The sequence below is a fragment of the Artibeus jamaicensis genome, unplaced genomic scaffold (assembly GCF_021234435.1).
Source record: "Artibeus jamaicensis isolate MK-2021 breed Jamaican fruit bat unplaced genomic scaffold, CSHL_Jam_final contig_886, whole genome shotgun sequence".
In the NCBI taxonomy this organism is placed as follows: domain Eukaryota; kingdom Metazoa; phylum Chordata; class Mammalia; order Chiroptera; family Phyllostomidae; genus Artibeus; species Artibeus jamaicensis.
Window position 1 is genome coordinate 105,348 of NW_026522002.1, and position 19,150 is coordinate 124,497.

The window sequence follows — 19,150 nt, forward strand, 5'->3', positions numbered from 1 at the left end:
CAAGTGCCAAGTTGGGCCCTTGCCTTCCCAGGACTCCCGGAGACGGTCAGAGTGAGGGCGCCGGAGTCCTTGGGAAATACTTCCGGGTTGTGAAACCAGCTGCGAACTTATTTAGCCTTTAGAGATTTCACTTGAAAAGAGCAAAGAATGGAATTCTGAAAGCAAAGGGGTCCTCCTGTTACTTGGAAAAGGGCCGACCAACATCTCCTTTCCTTCGCAAGGCCGCCCCTGGCTGTTCACAGGTTTCTCTACCAGCTTTCTCGCCGTCCTGGGTCCCAGTCCACGACCGGGTTGGCAGGCTCACGGCGCGCCCAGCCGCACCGAGCACTAGCCTTGAGCCCAGTCCTCACCAGTACGACCGAGGCGCGCGGCAACCGCCCTCCACGTCTCGCCCAGAGACACCCCCCCCCCCCGTAACGTCACCTCCCGGGCCGCGCGCGGCCTTAGGGCGCTGACTGTGTGACGCAGCAGGCGGCTTTGGGAGGGCTGCGTGATGACGCAGGCGCGCGGCGCGTGTGGCGTGTGTGGTGGCAGTCATGGCGCACGGTAAGGTCTTGTGTCGGCGGGACTCTCCCGGATATGTTCTTCATCCGAGGCCATCCGGGATCCCAGGCGGGGCCCGCCATCTGCTAAGACTGGGTAAGAGTCGAGGGCCCTCGCGGCCTGACGCAGCAGGTGCGCTGGCCTGCAGGAAGTCTCCACCTGGGCTCCGAGGACACGTGCGGCCTGGGAGGGTAGTGGACGCGCTGGGCATGGGGTCCCGCGACACGCGCTTGGAGTGCTGCCTCCCAGCACCTCCAGCACCGGGCCTGCTGTGCCTCCGTGGTAGTTCACGTGTCAGTAATAACCGAACCTACTTCTGTGTCTTGCCTGTAATCCCACAGAGTGTGCTGACCTGTAGAAGAATGTGGAAGAAAGGCTGTCTTGTACAATGACACGATGACACAGATAACCCCTGGGACTGGTAAGTTTAGGATCCTCTGCGCTGGAATGGCAGAGAGGGACTCGAGTGCCTGATGAGCCTGCCGCTTCCCAGGCTCCTTCCCGCCATCAGTCGGTTACCTGTGCCAGGCTCCTGAAAGAAACCCATGTGGGCTAACTAAACTGCGGCGGTCTGCAGGCTGCAAGCCTCCAGCGTGCTTGGGTCTGGAGTGACCCTGTGCATTCCTACAGCGCTTGCAAGAACATTCTGAAACGGTTTGAGGCCTGGCCCTGCTGCACCCAGGGCCAGGTTATAGAAATTTCAGACAGTAGCTTGTTCCCTTCAGAATCTGGTGTGCGGGGCCCCGTGTGGATCTGCTCAGCCCCCCGGCAGCCACTTGCCACATTAAACGTTTACACTCAGATTTTCAGTCATAGTACCCACGTGTCAGGTAGGGTACTGTGTAGCGACATAAGGCAAATAGCACTGGATTGGGGTGCAAAATCAGAAGAGTCATGTCTGTGCCAAAGTTGTTTGGGGCTTCCTGGGTGTTTGCTCTGGGCCAAGCCCATTATTGGTAATTTTGTATTACCATATCCTGAAACAGACTTACAAAAAGTTGAAGATGAAACTCAGGGGGAGTGGCGGGTGGAGGCAAAGCAGCTACAGGGAATAAAGAATAGAGAGCAGTAAGGGGCAAGGAACCCTGCCCTGAGGAACTGAGGGTGCAGGAGACAAGCTCCAGAGAACCACAGGCTAAATCCTGCAGCAGAGCCATGGAGGGTGAGCTCTGTGTGCACTGATTCAAAGGCAGAGCCCAGGGGAGAGGAGGACAGTGATGTGGGCCGAGCTGTGTTTTGTACAAAACTAAGTCATTCTTCACCCAGTATATGCACTAATATAGTGATTTATTGCTTCTTTAGCCATGTTCTAAGGGAGGGAAAGGAAACTGACAAAAATAGTGGCTCATCCGGGACTGTCCTTCACTGCTGCGTCCCTTGGCTTCTCTGCAGCCCGCGGGCTTGAAGCCCTGAGCCTCATCTCTCATCTCCTGCTAGCCCCTGGGCCCTGAGAGAGGCTCACTAGGTGTGTGTGTCAGGGGGCTGCAGGGAGCCCCCTTCCACTGTCTCCCTGCTCTGCTGCTGGCCTACAAGGGTGACACTGGCGGTCTCCAACGGCCTCGATGCCTGCACTTGTAGCGTCTCTTCCTTGGACTTTGACTCCAGCCTCACCTCAGGCTGTGCCTCCTCCCGGGGCTCCAGCTTGGTGGCCGACTTCTTGTCAGAGCCAGGTTCGGGGGTCTTCAAGGGCTCAGCGCCCCGGGAGCTCCCCGCCTCCTTGTTGATGGCTGCAGAGGACAGGACCTGGGTCCTGGGCTGCACCCAGCAGTGGCCAAGGATCTCGTCGATGTGCAGCCGCCGGCCGACATCCGGCTGGAGCATGCGGTAGATGAGGTCCTTGCACTCGTCAGTCAGGTGCTTGGAGCGCGGAAAGTTGACGCGGTGCTCCTTCTGCACTCGCAGCATCTTCTTGATATTGGAATCGTCATAGGGCATGGAGCCGCAGACCATGATGTAGAGGATCACGCCCAGGCTCCAGATGTCGTAGACCTTGGGCTGGTAGGGGATGCCCTGCAGCACTTCTGGGGCTGCGTATGCTGCCGACCCACAGAAGGTCTTGCTCAGGGTCAGCCGGCCACTGTCATCCCGCAGGCAGCGCTTGGAGAAGCCAAAGTCTGACAGCTTGATGTTGAAGTCCTTGTCGAGGAGCAGGTTCTCGCACTTGAGGTCTCGGTGGACAATGTCCAGGTCGTGGCAGTACTTGACAGCCGAGGAGAGCTGGCGGAACTTCTTGCGAGCCTCGTCTTCATGCAAGGCTCCATGGGTTTTGATGAACTCAAGGAGGTCGCCCTGGACCCCGAGCTCCATGACAATGTAGACCTTGCCCTCTGAGGTCTCAAAGATCTCGTAGGTCTTGATGATGGAGTGGTGGTTTAGCATGATCAGAATCTCAATTTCCCGGGGAAGGAACTTCTCCAAGAAGTCTGGAGGGGCTTTCTTGCGGTCAATGATTTTGACCGCCACGTTGAACTTGAGGCGCTCGGAGTAAGCAGATTTGACTTTAGCGTATGAGCCCTCTCCCAAGTTTATCCCCATGATGTAGCCTCGCCGCTTGAGGACGGCAGCGTCATCCATGGTGCCCAGAGCACCCAGTATCTCTGAGGCTGCCCTCCACGGACCCGTGAGGCATGGGCCGGTGGCGTTCTTGTCCACACTGCAGACAGAGTCCTTGGGGCTGCCTGGGCCTGCTGTCCTGCCTCCTCGAGGCCTGGACTCTGGGTTGGAACATTCATTGTTATCTCCAAGGTGGTTTCAGTGGGTGAAGTCATAAAGGAGGAGTTCTCTGGAGGGTGAGGTTCTGGCTTTAGCCATTTGGACTCGGAACCCTGGAAGGCCAGCCAGTGGGCTGGAGCCGACTGAAGGCCTTTAGAGAGAGGCCTTGCACTAGGCTGGGACCCAAGGTACATGGGGGCCATGGGGACACATTGATCTGTCCAAGCCTCCAAACCCAGAGCCAGGACTTCTGTCAGGTGGGGAGCCGGGGCAGGCTCTTGTGTCAGTCCCGTTTCTGCCAGAAACAGCGCACTCCAGTCTGGGGGTCTGGGGGGGTGGTCAGGGCATAGTTCACAGGTGGGAGCGGAGTGTGGGGTGCCCTGATGATGACCACACCCTTAGAAGAAGGGAGGAGTGATCACTGGAACCTGGGAAGGGCTATGTAGAGAGGGCAGCCTTGAGAGAGGCAGTGACCCCAAGTGGTAACCACAGGCCAGGGGCCAGGGAGAGATGTTCCCGATCGTTTTTTTTCCTTCCATCCTGGGAGCTCTGGCCTGCAGTATGGTCCTGTGGTCTGAGCATCAGGGAGGAGGAGGATGGAGGGGGGTCGGGATGGGCAGACTCCAGGTCCCTGGTTGCTGCCTTTGGGAAGTCAGGGCTGTGCCCACTCCCACGTGGTTTGGCTGGACACCTCACCTCCCTATACTTCTCTCATCCAAGCCTCGATCAGCCTGCTTGTGTGGCAGCGACTCTGCACAGGGCATAATTGGCAGGGATTTCCCTCCTACTGTGTGTTGCCCCAGGGGTCTGCCCAGGCCTGACTGAGCCTTGGCTGGGCTCCTGGGACAGAGCTGGGGCTGGGCCCAGAGGCTGGACCTGGGTCCCGCTTGCAGTGGCAGCAGTGGAGCCTGCCAGTGTGAGGGCTCCTCTGTCCAGCACCTGCTTGTGCAGCACCCTGAGGAGCAGGAGCCTTGGGTTTGATCTTGGCTAAGTCCACCCCAGAGAGTGGGTGTTCCCTGTGTGCTGGAGTGTGTGCGCACCACCCCCTTGGCGCTCACCAGTCAGCATTGTGGGTGGGAGGGCAGGGCATCTCTGTGTCCACATGGCTACAGCCCAAGGTGGCCAGCAGTGCCTTCTTGCTCCTGTACTCTGTCCCCACGCTGAGACCACTTGTGTGGCTCGGAGAACACAGTGCCTTCACCCAGTCAAAGTCTGGAGGAGTGCCATAGGGGGTATTAGGTCCATCCAATACAGAGGCAGGGGGCAGAATTCCTTGACCAGGCTCACCCAGTGGAGCCAGGTAGGTTGGAGGGAGGGAAGGCCCTGTGTCCTCGCTGGTGTGGCTGTGGGTATGGTCAGGTGGCCTGGCGTGGTCAAGGCAGGGCAGCAGAGCCCCTAGATCCCTCGGGGTGGCAGGCTCACACCACGCCTTTCTTGAAGATCAGGGCCTCCAGCAGACCCAGAGCTCCTCTGTCTGAGCCCAGGCACCAAACACGCGAGCCTCCACGCAGCTGCCCTCAGGAGACAGTTCTTTTCCATGAGTCTTGTGTTTCTGCAGTTCTGGAAGTGAGGCACTGGCTTTCCTTTGGCCCACACTATATCTGTTTGGGATTGTTCGGGACAGCCTGGTGTGGGGAGGGCAGCAGTAGCCTCTCCCTGCAGAGCAGGGAGCCAGTGTGGCCCCACCTGGCACCCCAGGGGAATTGGGGCTAGTGCTCTGGCTGCTGCTGCTGCTGTGAATCACCAACTCTCTGTCTCACTGGGGACTCAAGCTTCCTCCCAGCACCTGTGAAGCTGCAGGAGCTGCCTTGTCACCTGCAGGCTGGGAGCGAGGGGTCAGACCCTTCCAGTTGCTGAGGGGCACCTCCCTGCACAGACTGCCATGTGTCCCTGCCCCTAAGTGCCAGGATGTCAGGGCTAGAAGAGACCCAAGAGATGTTTGTTCCCTTTGGTGGCCACCAGACTGGTCCAGGGCTTTAAAGTGGGGGCTATGCAGGAAGACCAGGAGTGCCTGGCCAGGAAGTTCAAAACCACCCACTGTTCAGACCTTTCCATATTGTAAGTCAGGTGACTAATGGCCTTTGGGGTTTGGGATCCAAGGGACATCCTTCCCCAGGGATCTTCTGGGTCAGTGGTGTGGGCCAGAACGGGCAGCTACTGCAGAGGCTCACGGCTCACAGTGAGGTCAGGGGTGGGAACCCAGGTTGTTTGTTGTTGCCACACTGGCGACTGGCCTTCGTGTAACAGCCCCTGGCCATGTGTTCACGCCAGTGAGTCTTTGCGGCAGGCCTCATGGTTCTCCAACCTTCTTGTCTCTGCAGATGAAGCGGATGCCCAGCGGTGGAAACCCACAGCGCCAGCACGCCAGGGAGGGTGCGGCGGGCTTGGGGCCCAGGACTTTGCCCCTCATCTCTGTGAGCGGGTTCCAGTCTTTGCCGGCTCCCCTTCTGCAAGGAGTCGGGAGTTGCTGGCTCTTACTGGGGTCTGGGCGGCTCAGGCCCTAGCATCTGACTGATCCTCTCTGAGCCCAGATGGGATGCTCTTTCTTCAGCCTGCTTCCAGAACAAGGACCTAGGCCCCTCTGGCATTTCCTGAATGAGAAATCAGGGACATTTAATAAAGAGATTTTAAATGTGTGATTTGGTCCAGCCTCTTTCTCTCTTTTCCACAGTATGCTCAGTGCAAAGAAGAGAACGGCCTGCCCTACTTGAAGGAATTTGAGCCAAGCTGGAACAGGGCTCCAGTGCCTCCCATCCCGTTGTGAACCATGCAGGGAGGGAAGCCGGCGGGCAAGGGCCTGCTTGCAGCAGGTTCACCTGGAGATCCTGGGGGCTTGATGGGGTTCTGCGTCTCTACTGGAAGCAGAGTTTGAACTGACACCCTAGTGAGTGAGACACCTGCCTAATGTTTCATTTGACGAGCACCTGGTCACAGCCCAGCACTGCAGGCACACAGGCAGGTCCCCATGCCCCACAGGGTCGGCAGCCGGCTGGGCTAGGCTGACAGCGTTCACATTCAGTTTGCTAGTGCCGGGTGAGAGGAAGAGCACCCCAGTCATGTCAGCCACACCCTGAGGCCCAGGCTGAAAGCCTCACCTTGAAACCCAGTCAGACCCTATTGAGCTGTCCCAGCAGCTAGGGACAGTGAGGGTGGCCTGGGAGCAGCTCCTCTGCGCCTTCAGAGGACAGGCTGTAGCTGAGGTTTGTAGTGTGCCAGCCTGGAGAGGAGGTGATGGAGTCAAACCCTACGTGGGAGCCGAGACACAAGGGATGGGTGTGCAGCGCAGGTCAAAGGATCAGCGGGGGGCCAGATGGGGGAGCCACCTCAGAACCCGAAACTGGTCCCCTGCCACCCTACCTCGTGTCACCCGCACCACTCCAGCTGTCAGGCCTTGGGGATGACAAGCCCAAGGGCTGGGGAGGCTGCTGATGAGGCCACGCCTAGCCTGTGTGGGCTGGGAAGGTGAAAGGATTTGAGGAATGTTGCCTTGGTAGGTGGAGACCCCTGCCGGCTGTCAGAGTGGGGTGTGGGGTAGAGCGTGGCTCAAGGTTGTGGCAGCAGCTCCTGAAGCCAGGACCCAAAACTGAGTTCCCACCCAAGAGGTTGGGACATTTTCACATGGAAAAAAATAACCCCCAGGAAACTTTCATGCCCTGGCTAGGTGGCTCAGTAGGAGTGTCGTTCCACGCACCAAGAAATGTTTGGGGTTCAATCCCCAGCCCAGGCACCTATGGGAGGCAACCAATCGATGTTTCACATTGATGTTCCTCTGCCCCTCCCCCCAGTCAGTTAAACCATGCCCTCAGATGAGGGTTACAAAAAGAAAGAAAGAGAAACTATTTTGTCATACGCAAATTTTGCTAAGTTCAGGTTTCAGTGACCCCAAAGTGTCATGGACCGGCCACTGCGCTCCTTTTTGATACAAGCCCAGGACACTCACCCAGGACTTCGGAGAAGTGAACACATGCTGGGAACTCCCCAGGTTCTCCCCGGCTTTGGTTTGGAAAGCCCTTCAAAAGCACCAGCCCAAGACGCAGGCTGAGGGCTGTCCAGAGCTTGGGAGGGTGAAACCTGACCCCAGTTGGCCCACAAGAACTCGCAGGGCTTTCTGGGGGGTGCACAGGGGCAGGGCTGGTTTTATTCCGCACTGCAATAAGCAATTTGCAATTTTATTACATTGGTGTTTTCGGGGGGACCATTGCATATCAAACAATTATTTCAGAGCTTAAAAAAGTGAGTTGGGCCCTGGCTGGTGCGGCACAGTGGACTGAGCGCCAGCCAGTGGACTGAGAGCTCACAGTCCGCTTCCTGGTCGGGGCACGTGCCTGGATTGCTGGCCAGGTCCCCGGCTGGGAGTGTGTAAGAGGCAAACGATGTCTCTCTGTCTCTCTCACACATCGATGTTGCTCCCTTTCTTTCTCCCTCCCTTCTCGTTTTTCTGAAATAAATAAAATCTTTATAAAAAGGAAAGCAGGTTGATTGAAAGGCAATTGTCAGATAAACTCTCCTCCTGACACAGAGTCCCAAAGTCAGCACATGGATGAGATGACTTTGGGAGACCCTCCGTCCTGTGCTGGGGACGGGCTGTTCAGGGACAGAACTGAGCGCTCCTACCTGCTGCCTGGTCAGTGGAGCTCTCAGCACAGGAGGCCCCTTGTGCTGCTCCCCAACCTTGCCACCAAATGGGCAGGCTGGCAGCCCTCACACAGGAAGGGACCTTCCGGAAAACACCCGGGGGCAGATAAATGCAGACCCCAGCCCACCCTTGGCCAGTGTTGCCGGTCACCTCCTGGCATGGTCTCTGCATTCCAAGGATGGCTACTGCCCATGTCCAGGTCCCTGCCCCAAATGCCAGGGCGTTGGCCACCCGCACATGCTGAGGTCCTGCAGGTGACCCCATGCAGCAGGGCTGGGGACCATGGCCACTGCCACTGGGGGCGAGGGGTGGGCTGGATATCGCTAAGGGCCCCAGGGAACCTTCAGAGCACCGTTAGGCAGCCCGCCCAGGAAGCAGGGGTCAGAGCCCCTGGGGAAGGAGGGACAGCCCCTCCCCGGGGCCAGAACCCACTTCCTACTTCACCACACTCCGAAGAAGCGCAGGGCGGGCTGTGGGCAGAGGGCCGGGCCTGCTCCCTGCACACTCTGCACAGGAAGGTTGGGCGGGCGGACGACCTGGTCTGGGTGCTCCCTGCCGGCAGGATGGAGGACGAGGAGGGCCCTGAGTGCGGCAAAGCGGACTTTGTACTTTTGGACCAAGTGACCATGGAGGACTTCATGGAGAACCTGAAGCTCAGGTGGGCCTGGGCCCCGGCTCCCTTCTCCCAGATCCCCCATGGGAAGGGGAGCCACACACAGCCACCCAGACCACTATCTTGGGTTCACCTCGGGGGCACTTGGTGAGGCAGGCAGGACCATCCCCTCAGGCCAGGGCAGTGGCCAGTGCTGGAGCGGACTCCCCAGACCCCGCCTCCCACACAGCCAGTGCCTTCTGCCCCACTGCTGAGCACCCAGACCAGACCCCCCATCACCCTCTCGGGGCCCTGCTGAGCCCTGGGGGGAGTGGGCAGGCCGAGCAAGCCTCTGTTGCACATGGGCTGCTCCACTGCACCCAGACCAGCACCAGACTGGGTGGACGCTCCCTGTGGCAGAGCAGCAGGGCGCGTTTCCCTCAGAGGAGGGCAGAGGGCAGGGAGGGGCCAGGGTCAGGCGGCGCTGGTGACACAGGTTGCTGCCAGGAGCTGGCCTCGCCCCTGGGCAGCCAAGGGGAGCAGAAGGCACCCTGCTGAGCACAGGTGTGGGGGTCAGAGGACAGGGATGAGCTGCTCCACACAGGGCACCGAGCTAGGCAGGGCTGCACCTCATTCACACAAACCGGCTTAGGAGACAGTGTCACCAACTCCATTCTGACACAGGATGCCGAGCCATGGGCCACACAGCTGGCACATGGGAAAGTGTGTCCCAGCAGGTGGGGGGGGTGGTTGAGGGAGTGTAGCCAGGGAACCCCCACATCAGAGGCAGCTGAGGAAGAGGAACCCCAATGGGTGCCGAGGGCAGGGCAGGGCCCAGACATCTCAGGGAGCAGCCCTGTGATTCCGGCCCCAACTGGTGACAGGGTCCTAAAGGAAGGGCTGAGAAGTCAGGATGTGCTGGGGGAGGGTGGCAGCGGCTGCAGCCCCCGAGTCCTTCCCAGGTACCACTCCCAGGCCCTGTCTGGGTGGGGCTGGGCGGGGTCCCCTTCTGCCACTGGGGCCCCACCCAGGCCTTGAGAAAGGAAGCAGCCCAGGCCCCTCCCTCTGCCTCCTAATCTCTTTCTGGTCCTGCCTGAGACCTGTCTGTCTCCTTGCCCACAGGCTCTGGTTTACCCAGTGTGGCCTTAGGTAAATGAGGGGGGTCACAATTCCTGTGTGTTAGGACCCCATGGAGGGCAGTGTGGACCCCAACATGCTGCTGTGGTGGGGGTGGGTCTGGGAAGACTCAGGGCCACTGCTCTCCCGTCTCCAAGCTCAGCCCCAGGGTGGGCCAGGGCCCCAAGCTCCCCACATGGGCCCACCACCCCTGGGCCTAGCGTGTGTCCTGAGGGCTGAGGGGTGGCCCTGCCCACACCAGGTTTGAGAAGGGCCGAATCTACACCTATATTGGGGAGGTGCTGGTGTCCGTGAACCCGTACCAGGAGCTGCCCCTCTACGGGCCCGAGGCCATCGCCAGGTACCAGGGCCATGAGCTCTACGAGCGGCCGCCCCACCTGTACGCTGTGGCCAACGCTGCCTACGGGGCGATGAAACGCAGGTCCAGGGACACCTGCATTGTCATCTCAGGTACCCTCCGGGGCCCCGGCACCATCATTTGTGAGTGACGGGAGGTGACTGGAGCCCCCTGGTGGGCGGGCAGGCACAGGGCGCCAGTAGAGGGGCAGAGGCAGCTCACTCTGCCTGTCCCTGTCTCCGGCAGGAGAGAGTGGTGCAGGGAAGACGGAAGCCAGCAAGCGCATCATGCAGTACATCGCGGCAGTCACCAACCCCAGCCAGAGGGCTGAGGTAGAGAGGTGAGGCTGGGCAGGGCCAGGCAACAGGAGAGGCCACTGGGCCTCAGGGCCAGGCCATCTGTCTAGAAGCCTCCTGGGTCCTCACCCAGGACCCCTCCACTGAGGTGAGGGAAGGCGAGGCCCAGCGCAGGGGTGCCTGCCACAGGCAGGGAGGCAGCACAGGGCGAGGCCAACACAGGGCCTGGGCCCCTCTCGGGACACCGGACAGAAGTGGTGAAGCTGGCAAGCCAGCCGGCCAGGAAGGTCCACGATGTCAGCCAGGTGTCAGGGTTTCAGCCAGAAACCGGAAATCAGGGCCATCCTGCTGCTCACCAGCTTTGGGGGAGGGGCTTCCTGTGCGGGAACCTGCTCTTCCTGTGGACACAGCGGGCCTGGGGCTGGGGGGCAGATCCTGCTGAGCACACATGGCCAGTGGCCAGCAGCTGCTCCCCCTGCAGCTGGAGGCCACTGGCAGAGTGTCCAGACCCAAGTCCTCACCACAGGCTAAGTGAAGACCTGGTGAAGACTGGCAAAGCCTGGGAGATGCCTTCTCGGCTTCTCAGGGTGAAGGCCCTTCCACGGCCCAGAGGGGCAGCACAGGGCATGGCACAGACAGGGACGCTGGGCCGGGGCACAGTCCCCAGGTCGAGGTCTATGCATCATGGTTCTGCCCCACACCCCCTGCAGGGTCAAGGACGTGCTACTCAAGTCCACCTGTGTGCTGGAGGCCTTCGGCAACGCCCGCACCAACCGCAACCACAACTCCAGCCGCTTCGGCAAGTACATGGATATCAACTTTGACTTCAAAGGAGACCCCGTGGGAGGGCACATCCACAGTTACCTGCTGGAGAAGGTGGGTCCCAAAGGCCCTGCCCTCCCCAGCCCCAGCCCTGGGGGCCAGAATGTACCTTTTCTAACGCCCCAGGTTCACAGGGTGGGGTTCCTCTGGGGCCTGTCCTGGGGGGCTCCCCTCCACCCAGTCTTGGATCCAGCTGCTCCTCTCTCCTCAGTCTCGGGTCCTCAAGCAGCACGTGGGTGAAAGGAACTTCCACGCCTTCTATCAGGTGAGCCAAGGTAGGCAGGTGGGGCAGACCAGATGGCCCTTCCGAACACCCTGTCCACAGCCCACTTCCTGACCCCTTGGCCCCACTCCCTGGGGTGGGTTCCCCCTGGGCACCACTGTGTCTGTGCCCTGTCTGACCCAGACGTGCGTTCCCCCTGGACTTTGAAGCGAGTTCTCAGGGCTCATTTCGTGTCTGCACCATGTCTGACCATCGAAGTGGGTTCTCCCTGCCTTCCAGCAGTGTCCACCCACCCCTCTGCAGAGCTCAGTGGTGGGCGGGGTCCAAAAGGACATCTGTAGGCCCCTCCTATGGGTGGGCCTGACCCGGGCCTGTCCCACAGGTGCTGCAAGGCTGCGAGGACAGTGAGCTGCAACAGCTGCACCTGCAGAGAAACCCTGCCCTGTACAACTTCACCCGCCAGGGTGCAGGGCTCAGTGTGAGTATGGGCTCCCCAGCGGGTCCACAGGGCCCGGGGCTGGCGGGACTGCGGGGACCCCATCCCACGGGCATTCAGTGCAGAGTCAGAGGCCCTGGTGGTGAGAGGTGCAGCGGTTGAGCATGGGCTGGGGTGCTGAGCCCCTTCTCCCCCAGGCCCCGGACAATGACGAGAGGAGTCCCCACCAGGCGGTGACCGAGGCCATGAGGGTGATTGGCTTCAGCTCGGAGGAGGTGGGCTCCGTGCACCGGATCCTGGCCGCCATTCTGCACCTGGTAAGCCTGGCTGCAGAGCCAGGGCCGCTCCCGCATCCCTGGCTGTGTCCCTGCTATCCCTTCCTTGCACCTCAGCAAAGGCGTGTGGGCTCTTGGGGGACAGGGAGCCTGAATCTTCCTGGTTCCCCCATCACCAGGGAAACATTGAGTTTGTGGAGACGGAGGAAGGGCACCTGGCTGTGGCTGAGGAGGTGCTGGTGGACCATGTGGCCGAGTTGACAGCCACACCCCGGGGGCTGGTGCTGCGCTCCCTCCTGGCCCGAACTGTGGCCTCCGGAGGCAGGGAAGTCATTGAGAAGGGCCATACTGCAGCCGAAGCCAGCTATGCCCGGGACGCCTGTGCCAAGGTACTCTGGGGACAGGCTGTGTGGGGAGGAACCCAGGGGGCCTTCCTGGAGGAGGCAAGGCCAGAGGCAGCCAGAAGCAGCCCGGGCTCTCCCCAGGCAGTGTACCAGCGGCTGTTTGAGTGGGTGGTGAACCGGATCAACAATGTCATGGAAGCCCGGGACCGGGACCCCCGGCAGGATGGCAAGGACACAGTCATCGGTGTGCTGGACATCTACGGCTTTGAAGTGTTCCCTGTCAACAGGTGGGGCGGGCTCAGCTGGCTGGGAAGCGAGGTATCTGGTCCCTGTCCTGATGGGTCCCTGCCCCAGGGTCATGTCCAAGCCTGCCTCAGTGGTGCCGCTGCCCATCCCATGGTGCCCAGGAAGGTACAGTCCTGAGCTCACTGCTCCTCACTGTGAGCCCACCTGCCACCAGATGTAGGGGCCAGGGGTGAAGGAGAGGCCCAGCCCAGAAGAGGCACCCCCAGCGAGGCTAGGGGGCTCCGTGGGCCAGCCTCAGGGGCGCTTCTGGGGCAAGGCTCCCAGCTAGAGTGAAAGCCCCCCAGGGCAGCAACATAACACAGGTGGGCATTCACTGCAGCTTCGAGCAGCTCTGCATCAACTACTGCAATGAGAAGCTGCAGCAGCTCTTCGTCCAGCTCATCCTGCAGCAGGAGCAGGAGGAGTACCAGCGGGAGGGCATCGCCTGGCAGAGCGTGAGTGCCGCCTGCCCACCCAGAGCAGCACGGGCCCTGCCGGGGAGGTGGTGCGGGGCCTGGGCAGAGGCCGGCGGGCTAAGAAGCTGCCCTGCTCGCTCTTCCTCAGGTGGAGTACTTCAACAACGCCACCATTGTGGACCTGGTGGAGCGGCCACACCGGGGCATCCTGGCCGTGCTGGACGAGGCCTGCAGCACCGCGGGCCCCATCACAGACCGGATCTTCCTGCAGACGCTGGACACCCACCACCGCCATCACCCACACTACACAAGCCGCCAGGTGCTCCGCCCTGCGGCCACCCCACCCTCATGCAGTCCCAGCACGGGCGTGTACCTAACAGTCCCCATGCTGCCCGCCTCAGCGCCACTGAAGCAGCAGCCTGTCCTCCTCTGCGGACTGCCCACCTCCTCTGGGCCCTGACCCTGGCTATCCCCTCCTCCCACCAGCTCTGCCCCACGGACAAGACCATGGAGTTCGGCCGAGACTTCCGGATCAAGCACTACGCGGGGGACGTCACGTAAGGCCTCCACCACCCCTTCGCTCCTGCTTCTGCCCGCTCCTTTTAGACACTGCAAATCTGCCCTTTGCCAAAGGACTTTTATTTTTACTTTTGCATTCTTTTAAGTGTCAGAGTTCTCAGTCAGACTTGAGAATACTTTAAAACAGATCCTTGGCAACCTCCAAATTATTCTTGGTGACTGTGCAAAAGGGCTTTTAAGAGCAGTTCTCAGCCCTGGCTGCATCCCAGAAGCTGGGGAGCTTTCAGAAATGCCAGCCCCTGGGCCCTACCCCACAGGCATCCTGGGGAGGAGGGCGGGACACTCAGGGTCCTCACGCCCAGCTGCCCCCCCCCTTCCCCGGCAGGTACTCTGTTCTGGGCTTCATCGACAAGAACAGAGACGCCCTCTTCCAGGACTTCAAGCGGCTGCTGTACAACAGGTGAGCGGCCAGGGCTCTGGCGGCCGGGCCCACAGATGCTCGGGTCTGGTTCCTACCAGATACCTGGAGGTTACAAAGCGCCAAGCCGATGGGGGCTGCCTCCCTGCAATGGCATCTGAGCTTGGGGCCTGTGCCCACAGCTCGGACCCCACCCTGCGGGCCATGTGGCCAGACGGGCAGCAGGACATCACGGAAGTGACCAAGCGCCCCCTGACGGCCGGCACACTCTTCAAGAACTCCATGGTGGCCCTGGTAGAAAACCTGGCCTCCAAGGTACCAGCCAGGCCCCGGCCCCACCCCGGATCCTTCCAGGTCCCTCGTGCCTGGGCATCATTTTGGGCCCCCGGTGGCCTCTGTGCATCCTGGGCAGGGGCTGTTTTTTCCTGTTTGCTGTGAGCCCCTGCCAGCAGGGAGGGCCCCCACCCCAGCCCTGCTGGTCAGGACGCCACGGATGCCAGAGCGTCTTCTGCCCTCTGACCCCAGGAGCCCTTCTACGTGCGCTGCATCAAGCCCAACGAGGACAAGATGGCTGCGCGGCTGGACGAGGGCCACTGCCGCCACCAGGTTGCGTACCTGGGGCTGTTGGAAAACGTGAGGGTGCGCAGGGCCGGCTTCGCCTCCCGCCAGCCCTACCCTCGGTTCCTGCTCAGGTACAGCTACCAGGAACTGGCACAATTTGTTGGGATGTGGGTGGGGCTCAGGTGTAAAGGGCTGTGCAGGGGAGGGGAGGGCGCAGGCGGGTCTGCCTCCCTTCCCCAGGGCCTGGCACCCACTGCCCTGGCCTGTGGTGACAGGTACAAGATGACCTGTGAGTACACGTGGCCCAACCACCTGCTGGGCTCGGACCGCGCAGCCGTGAGCGCCCTCCTGGAGCAGCACGGGCTGCAGGAGGACGTGGCCTTTGGCCACACCAAGCTCTTCATTCGCTCGCCACGGACACTGGTCGCGCTGGAGCAGAGCCGCGCGCGCCTCATCCCCATCATCGTGCTGCTGCTGCAGAAGGTGCGGCCAAGCAGGTGTGGGGGTGGGGCGGGGCCTGCACCTGCAGGGACGTGCTTTGGCACAAAGGCATTCCCCTTCACAGCCACGTGACACCCCAGGGTTCCAACGCTGATCTAACCCGCATGTCTGAGTGGCCAACACACGGCCACGCTCAGATTCCCCAGGATTGCCTGTTCCATCCTGTAGAAACACACGATCCCATCAGCAGGGACACACACAGATGCCCAGCTGTCACCACCTCTGACACGTGGGCACTGGGCTTAAGACGATGACAGAAACAGCAGGACATAGAAAGCTTGTGCTGACCTGCTGCTGACACGCGCCTGCCTGTCAGTGTCCCCTGGCACCTGCCTGTCCCTGTTGGGGTCTGGGACAGTTGCAGCCCACGCAGCGTTAAGTCTGATTCAATCTGTGGGCCCGCTGGGCTGCCTGCCAGCCTCTCTTGTAGGGTTTGTGGTCTGAGTTTTGACGGTTGCACTCTTAGGGTGTCCCTCCGTCTAGGGGTCCCCTAGGAGTGGGAGGTGAGTCTGGACCAGGTCAGGATCCAGGTGGACCATTGGTAGCCGCCTACTACAGGTGGGGAATGGGCTGTCTCTGCCCCTGTCCCTCTCGTCACAGGCTTTCTTCCTGGGGCACCTGGGAGTCCCTAGCTGTGTGGGTCTCAGCCCAAAGGCCTGGGACGGGTGAGCAGCCCTTTGCAGGTAGCTGGCAGGAGGTACCACCAGGCAGTGGGTGGAGCAGAAGGTCCCTGAGAGACCAGAGCGTTCTCCAGGGACCTGAGCCCAGGCCAGAGTGGGGCCAGGGGGCGGGGCCAGGCTGGGCCTGACTTGTCACCCTGATCTGGCCCCAGGCCTGGCGGGGTACACTGGCTCGGTGGCGCTGCCGGCGACTGCGGGCAGTCTACACCATCATGCGCTGGTTCCGGAGGCACAAAATGCGTGCCCACCTGGCAGAGCTGCACCAGCAGTTCCAGGCTGCGCGGCAGCCCCCGCTCTACGGCCGGGACCTTGTCTGGCCACCGCCTCCGGCTGTGCTGCAGCCTTTCCAGGACACTTGTATCGCGCTCTTCTGCAGGTACTGCCCACGCAGCCCCTTGCTTCCTCTAGATTTCAGCCTCAGCCAGCACCCTCCGGGCCCCTTGTGCTCAGCGCTCAGTCATCAGGAGAGCAGGGGAAGCCCAGATGCCCCCGCCCCACCACTGTCCCGCACCACTCTGAGCGTTGGAGGGGACAGAGGCCTCGGGCTCCTCACTCGAGGGCAGCAAGGGGAGGATAGCAGGTGGGGGCCAGGAATGAGCCAGGCTTGGATGGCCAAGCAGGAGGGGTGGTTGGGACACCAGGGTGGCCGGTGCGAGGCTGAAGGGCTTGGACTTCTCCAACAGGGGAGGAGCGTGAGAAGCGGGACCAGGGCTGGGGAGGGGAGGGATGTACAGGGGGCCTTCCTGAGCATCAGCCCTTCCCCAGGTGGCGGGCCCGGCAGCTAGTGAAGAACATCCCCCCTTCAGACATGGCCCAGATCAAGGCCAAGGTGGCCGCCATGGGGGCCCTGCAGGAGCTGCGGCCAGACTGGGGCTGCCGGCGGGCCTGGCTTCGAGACTACTTGTCCTCTGTGAGTGAGAGAGCTGGGGACCCAGGAAGGGCTTCCAGCCTGAGGCTGTACTGTGTCCTCCCCCTGCACATGGTTGTCTGTCTGTCCTCTGGGCCCTGCCCCTCCGCCCCTGGAGTTGATGGGTTTTCACCCAGAACTGGCTGATCTGGGCTTTACTGAGCACTGTGCCTCCACCCTGCTTCCCCTCCAGCCTCCCTTCTAAGGCCAACCACCCCCATTCTCAAGTACAGTCCAACCCCCATCCTCAGGCACAGGTCCCCATGGGCACCATCCATACGCCCCTGGTCGGGCCTGCAGGAGACAAGGGCTGGGTTTGCCCAGGTGGGCGCCGTAGGGAGGGGCCTGGTCCCTGCCAGCTGCTGCCTTCCTAGCGGGTGTCTGTCCAGGTCTGGCCTGAGGAACAGGGCTGGTGGGCAGAGATGTGCAGTCCTGTACCTTAGGCTGAAGGGTCTGTGCTGGGTTCTTGGGACACATGGGGCAGGAGGGCAGGTGCAGCAGAAGCGGCGCACACAGAGCCCAACTCCATCTCCTGAGATGAAGGGTGGCTGTGCCGTTCACCCAGAGTCACTGTCACCAAGTGTGACCCCCACGCCCCATCCCACGTAACCCCTGTCTGTGCTCAGGCCACCGACAACCCCACCGCCTCCAACCTGTTTGCTCAGTGCCTGAGGACACTGCGGGACAAGGATGGCTTCACCGCCATCCTCTTCTCCAGCCACATCCGCAAGGTGAGCAGGGGCCCGGGCCAATCCCTGGGGCCTCGCAGAGGCTCCCGACGTGTGGGACAGGGTCAGCTCTGATCCAGGCAGGGAGAACTTGAGGCGGGGTGGGAGGGGCCCGGGTGGCCGGTGACCCCTGGTGCCCACCCTGCAGGTGAATCGCTTCAGCAGGCGCCGGGACCGCGCACTCCTGCTCACTGACCGGCACCTGTATAAGCTGGATCCCAGCCGGCAGTACCGGGTGATGCGGGCTGTGCCCCTGGACTCGGTGAGCCATGGGGACAAGGCAGGGCATCCATGGGCCCCCACCTCTCCCACCTGCCTGGGACAGCTGGAACTTTCAAGAACAGTCCCAGCTCAGGATGAGCCCCCCTCGCCGACAGCCTGTGTGGCTTCCTGCGAGCACAGCCCCCATGCTCCCCCCACTCTACTCTCTGGCCCCCAGGTGGGCCCTGTCCCCACACCTGTGCCTGGCTGAGGGTCTCCCACCAGAACCTTGTGGACCCCGCTCACTACCTGGTTCTGTGGCTCCCTGGCCCCTAGGTCCACAGCTCCTGTTCCTACAGGGCAAGGACTGGCCCCAGGCAGGCCAGGGTTGGGGGACACCAGGTCCAGAGCCTTGACCAGTGTGGTTACTTAGAAGGAATGGACAGAAAGCTGAGAGATCAGCTCAGTACCACCAGCATGGTCAGGGACTCAAGAGCCACTAGGGAGGTTGGGTCCTGGGGGGTGCAGGGTTGGGAGGAGGGCCTGCTGCCGCCTGACCCTGACTGCCCCGCAGGTGACCGGGCTGAGCGTGACCAGTGGGCGGGACCAGCTGGTGGTGCTGCACGCAAAGGGCCAGGACGACCTGGTGGTGTGTCTGCACCACTCGAGGCCACCGCTGGACAACCGAGTGGGGGAGTTGGTGGGCGTGCTGGCGGCCCACTGCCAGGGGTGAGTGGGGTGGGTGGTTGCATGCTTGCCCCCACTGGCCACCTGCCCATTTCCCCACCTGCAGGTCTGCAGCTGACCTCTCTCCCATCCACTGCAGGGAGGGTCGCCCCCTGGAGGTCCGGGTGTCTGACTGCATCCCCCTGACCCAGCGTGGCACCCAGCGCCTGGTGTCTGTGGAGCCCTCGCCAGAGCAACCCGAGCCCGACTTCCGCTGCAGCCGCAGCGCCTTCACCCTCCTGTGGCCAAGCAGCTGAGCCCGCCTGTCCTGTCTGTCCATCAACGAGGCCTCTGGCTGCCTATGCCCACCCCTCGAGAATCCCCCCAAACACTGGTCAATAAAGGGTACCATGCCTGCCACTTGGGCTTATGTCTGTGGGTGGACGTCCCCACCTGCTTGGCAATGTCACCCCAGCAATCTCTGCTGACTTTGCAGGGTCACGTGAACCAGAGGAGGAGGCCTGGAGACCCCATTTGGTGTGACCTCCACCCAGGAACCCCTGGATGTGGGACCAGTAGTCTGAGAGGAAGCTTTGTCCTTTCTGCCCCAGGCTGACCGCCTCCCCGCCCCCCATGTGGGTTTCTGGATGTCCTGTTTTATCTCTCCCCTGCACAACTCCCGACCTTATTCCTACTGGGTCCTGGGGAAGCCAGCAGGCCCAGTACCCACTGGGGGCATAGAGCAGGCCCGCCAGCTTTCTGGGGTTCATGCTGTCCCAGCCCTGGGAGCGAGCACCTCCACTGAGGGGAGCAACCAGGGCCTCCCAGAGTCCAGGAGCCTGGCCTGGGCCTGGGACTTCCAGGGAATCAGCAAAGGAAGGCCAGAGCAACGCCTCTCTGGCAGCAGAGCCCCTC

The 19,150-nt window shown here is 61.6% G+C and overlaps 2 protein-coding genes, 1 long non-coding RNA gene and 1 other non-coding gene across 5 annotated transcripts; 3 read left to right on the plus strand and 1 right to left on the minus strand.

Moving 5' to 3' along the window:
* The first annotated feature begins 489 nt into the window (after positions 1–489).
* Positions 490–5,891, plus strand: LOC119052886 (uncharacterized). The gene is made up of 3 exons (XR_005083202.2): positions 490–639; positions 887–964; positions 5,577–5,891. It is a non-coding gene; the product is annotated as an uncharacterized LOC119052886 (long non-coding RNA).
* Positions 1,122–1,253, plus strand: LOC119052905 (small nucleolar RNA SNORA9). The gene has a single exon (XR_005083206.1). It is a non-coding gene; the product is annotated as a small nucleolar RNA SNORA9 (small nucleolar RNA).
* Positions 1,880–3,205, minus strand: LOC119052885 (testis-specific serine/threonine-protein kinase 1-like). Its single transcript, XM_037150300.2, has one exon. The coding sequence runs from the start codon at positions 3,115–3,117 to the stop codon at positions 2,005–2,007; it is 1,113 nt and encodes a 370-aa protein (XP_037006195.1). The 5' UTR covers positions 3,118–3,205; the 3' UTR covers positions 1,880–2,004.
* Positions 5,892–8,338: 2,447 nt separating the features above from the next.
* On the plus strand, positions 8,339–18,655 carry MYO1G (myosin IG). 2 transcript variants are annotated; one of them, XM_037150296.2, is made up of 22 exons: positions 8,339–8,549; positions 9,862–10,070; positions 10,204–10,297; positions 10,964–11,129; positions 11,287–11,340; positions 11,681–11,776; positions 11,932–12,051; positions 12,189–12,398; positions 12,495–12,640; positions 12,979–13,093; positions 13,203–13,373; positions 13,541–13,611; positions 13,959–14,033; positions 14,174–14,306; positions 14,517–14,683; positions 14,828–15,035; positions 15,886–16,109; positions 16,499–16,643; positions 17,267–17,371; positions 17,517–17,630; positions 18,144–18,298; positions 18,396–18,655. In XM_037150296.2, exons 1-22 carry the CDS (start codon positions 8,455–8,457, stop codon positions 18,550–18,552), a joined length of 3,030 nt encoding a protein of 1,009 aa, XP_037006191.2. In that variant the 5' UTR covers positions 8,339–8,454; the 3' UTR covers positions 18,553–18,655. The 2 variants fall into 2 exon arrangements, with proteins under 2 accessions (XP_037006191.2, XP_037006192.2); XM_037150297.2 differs by lacking the exons at positions 9,862–10,070; positions 10,204–10,297.
* Positions 18,656–19,150: the final 495 nt, after the last annotated feature.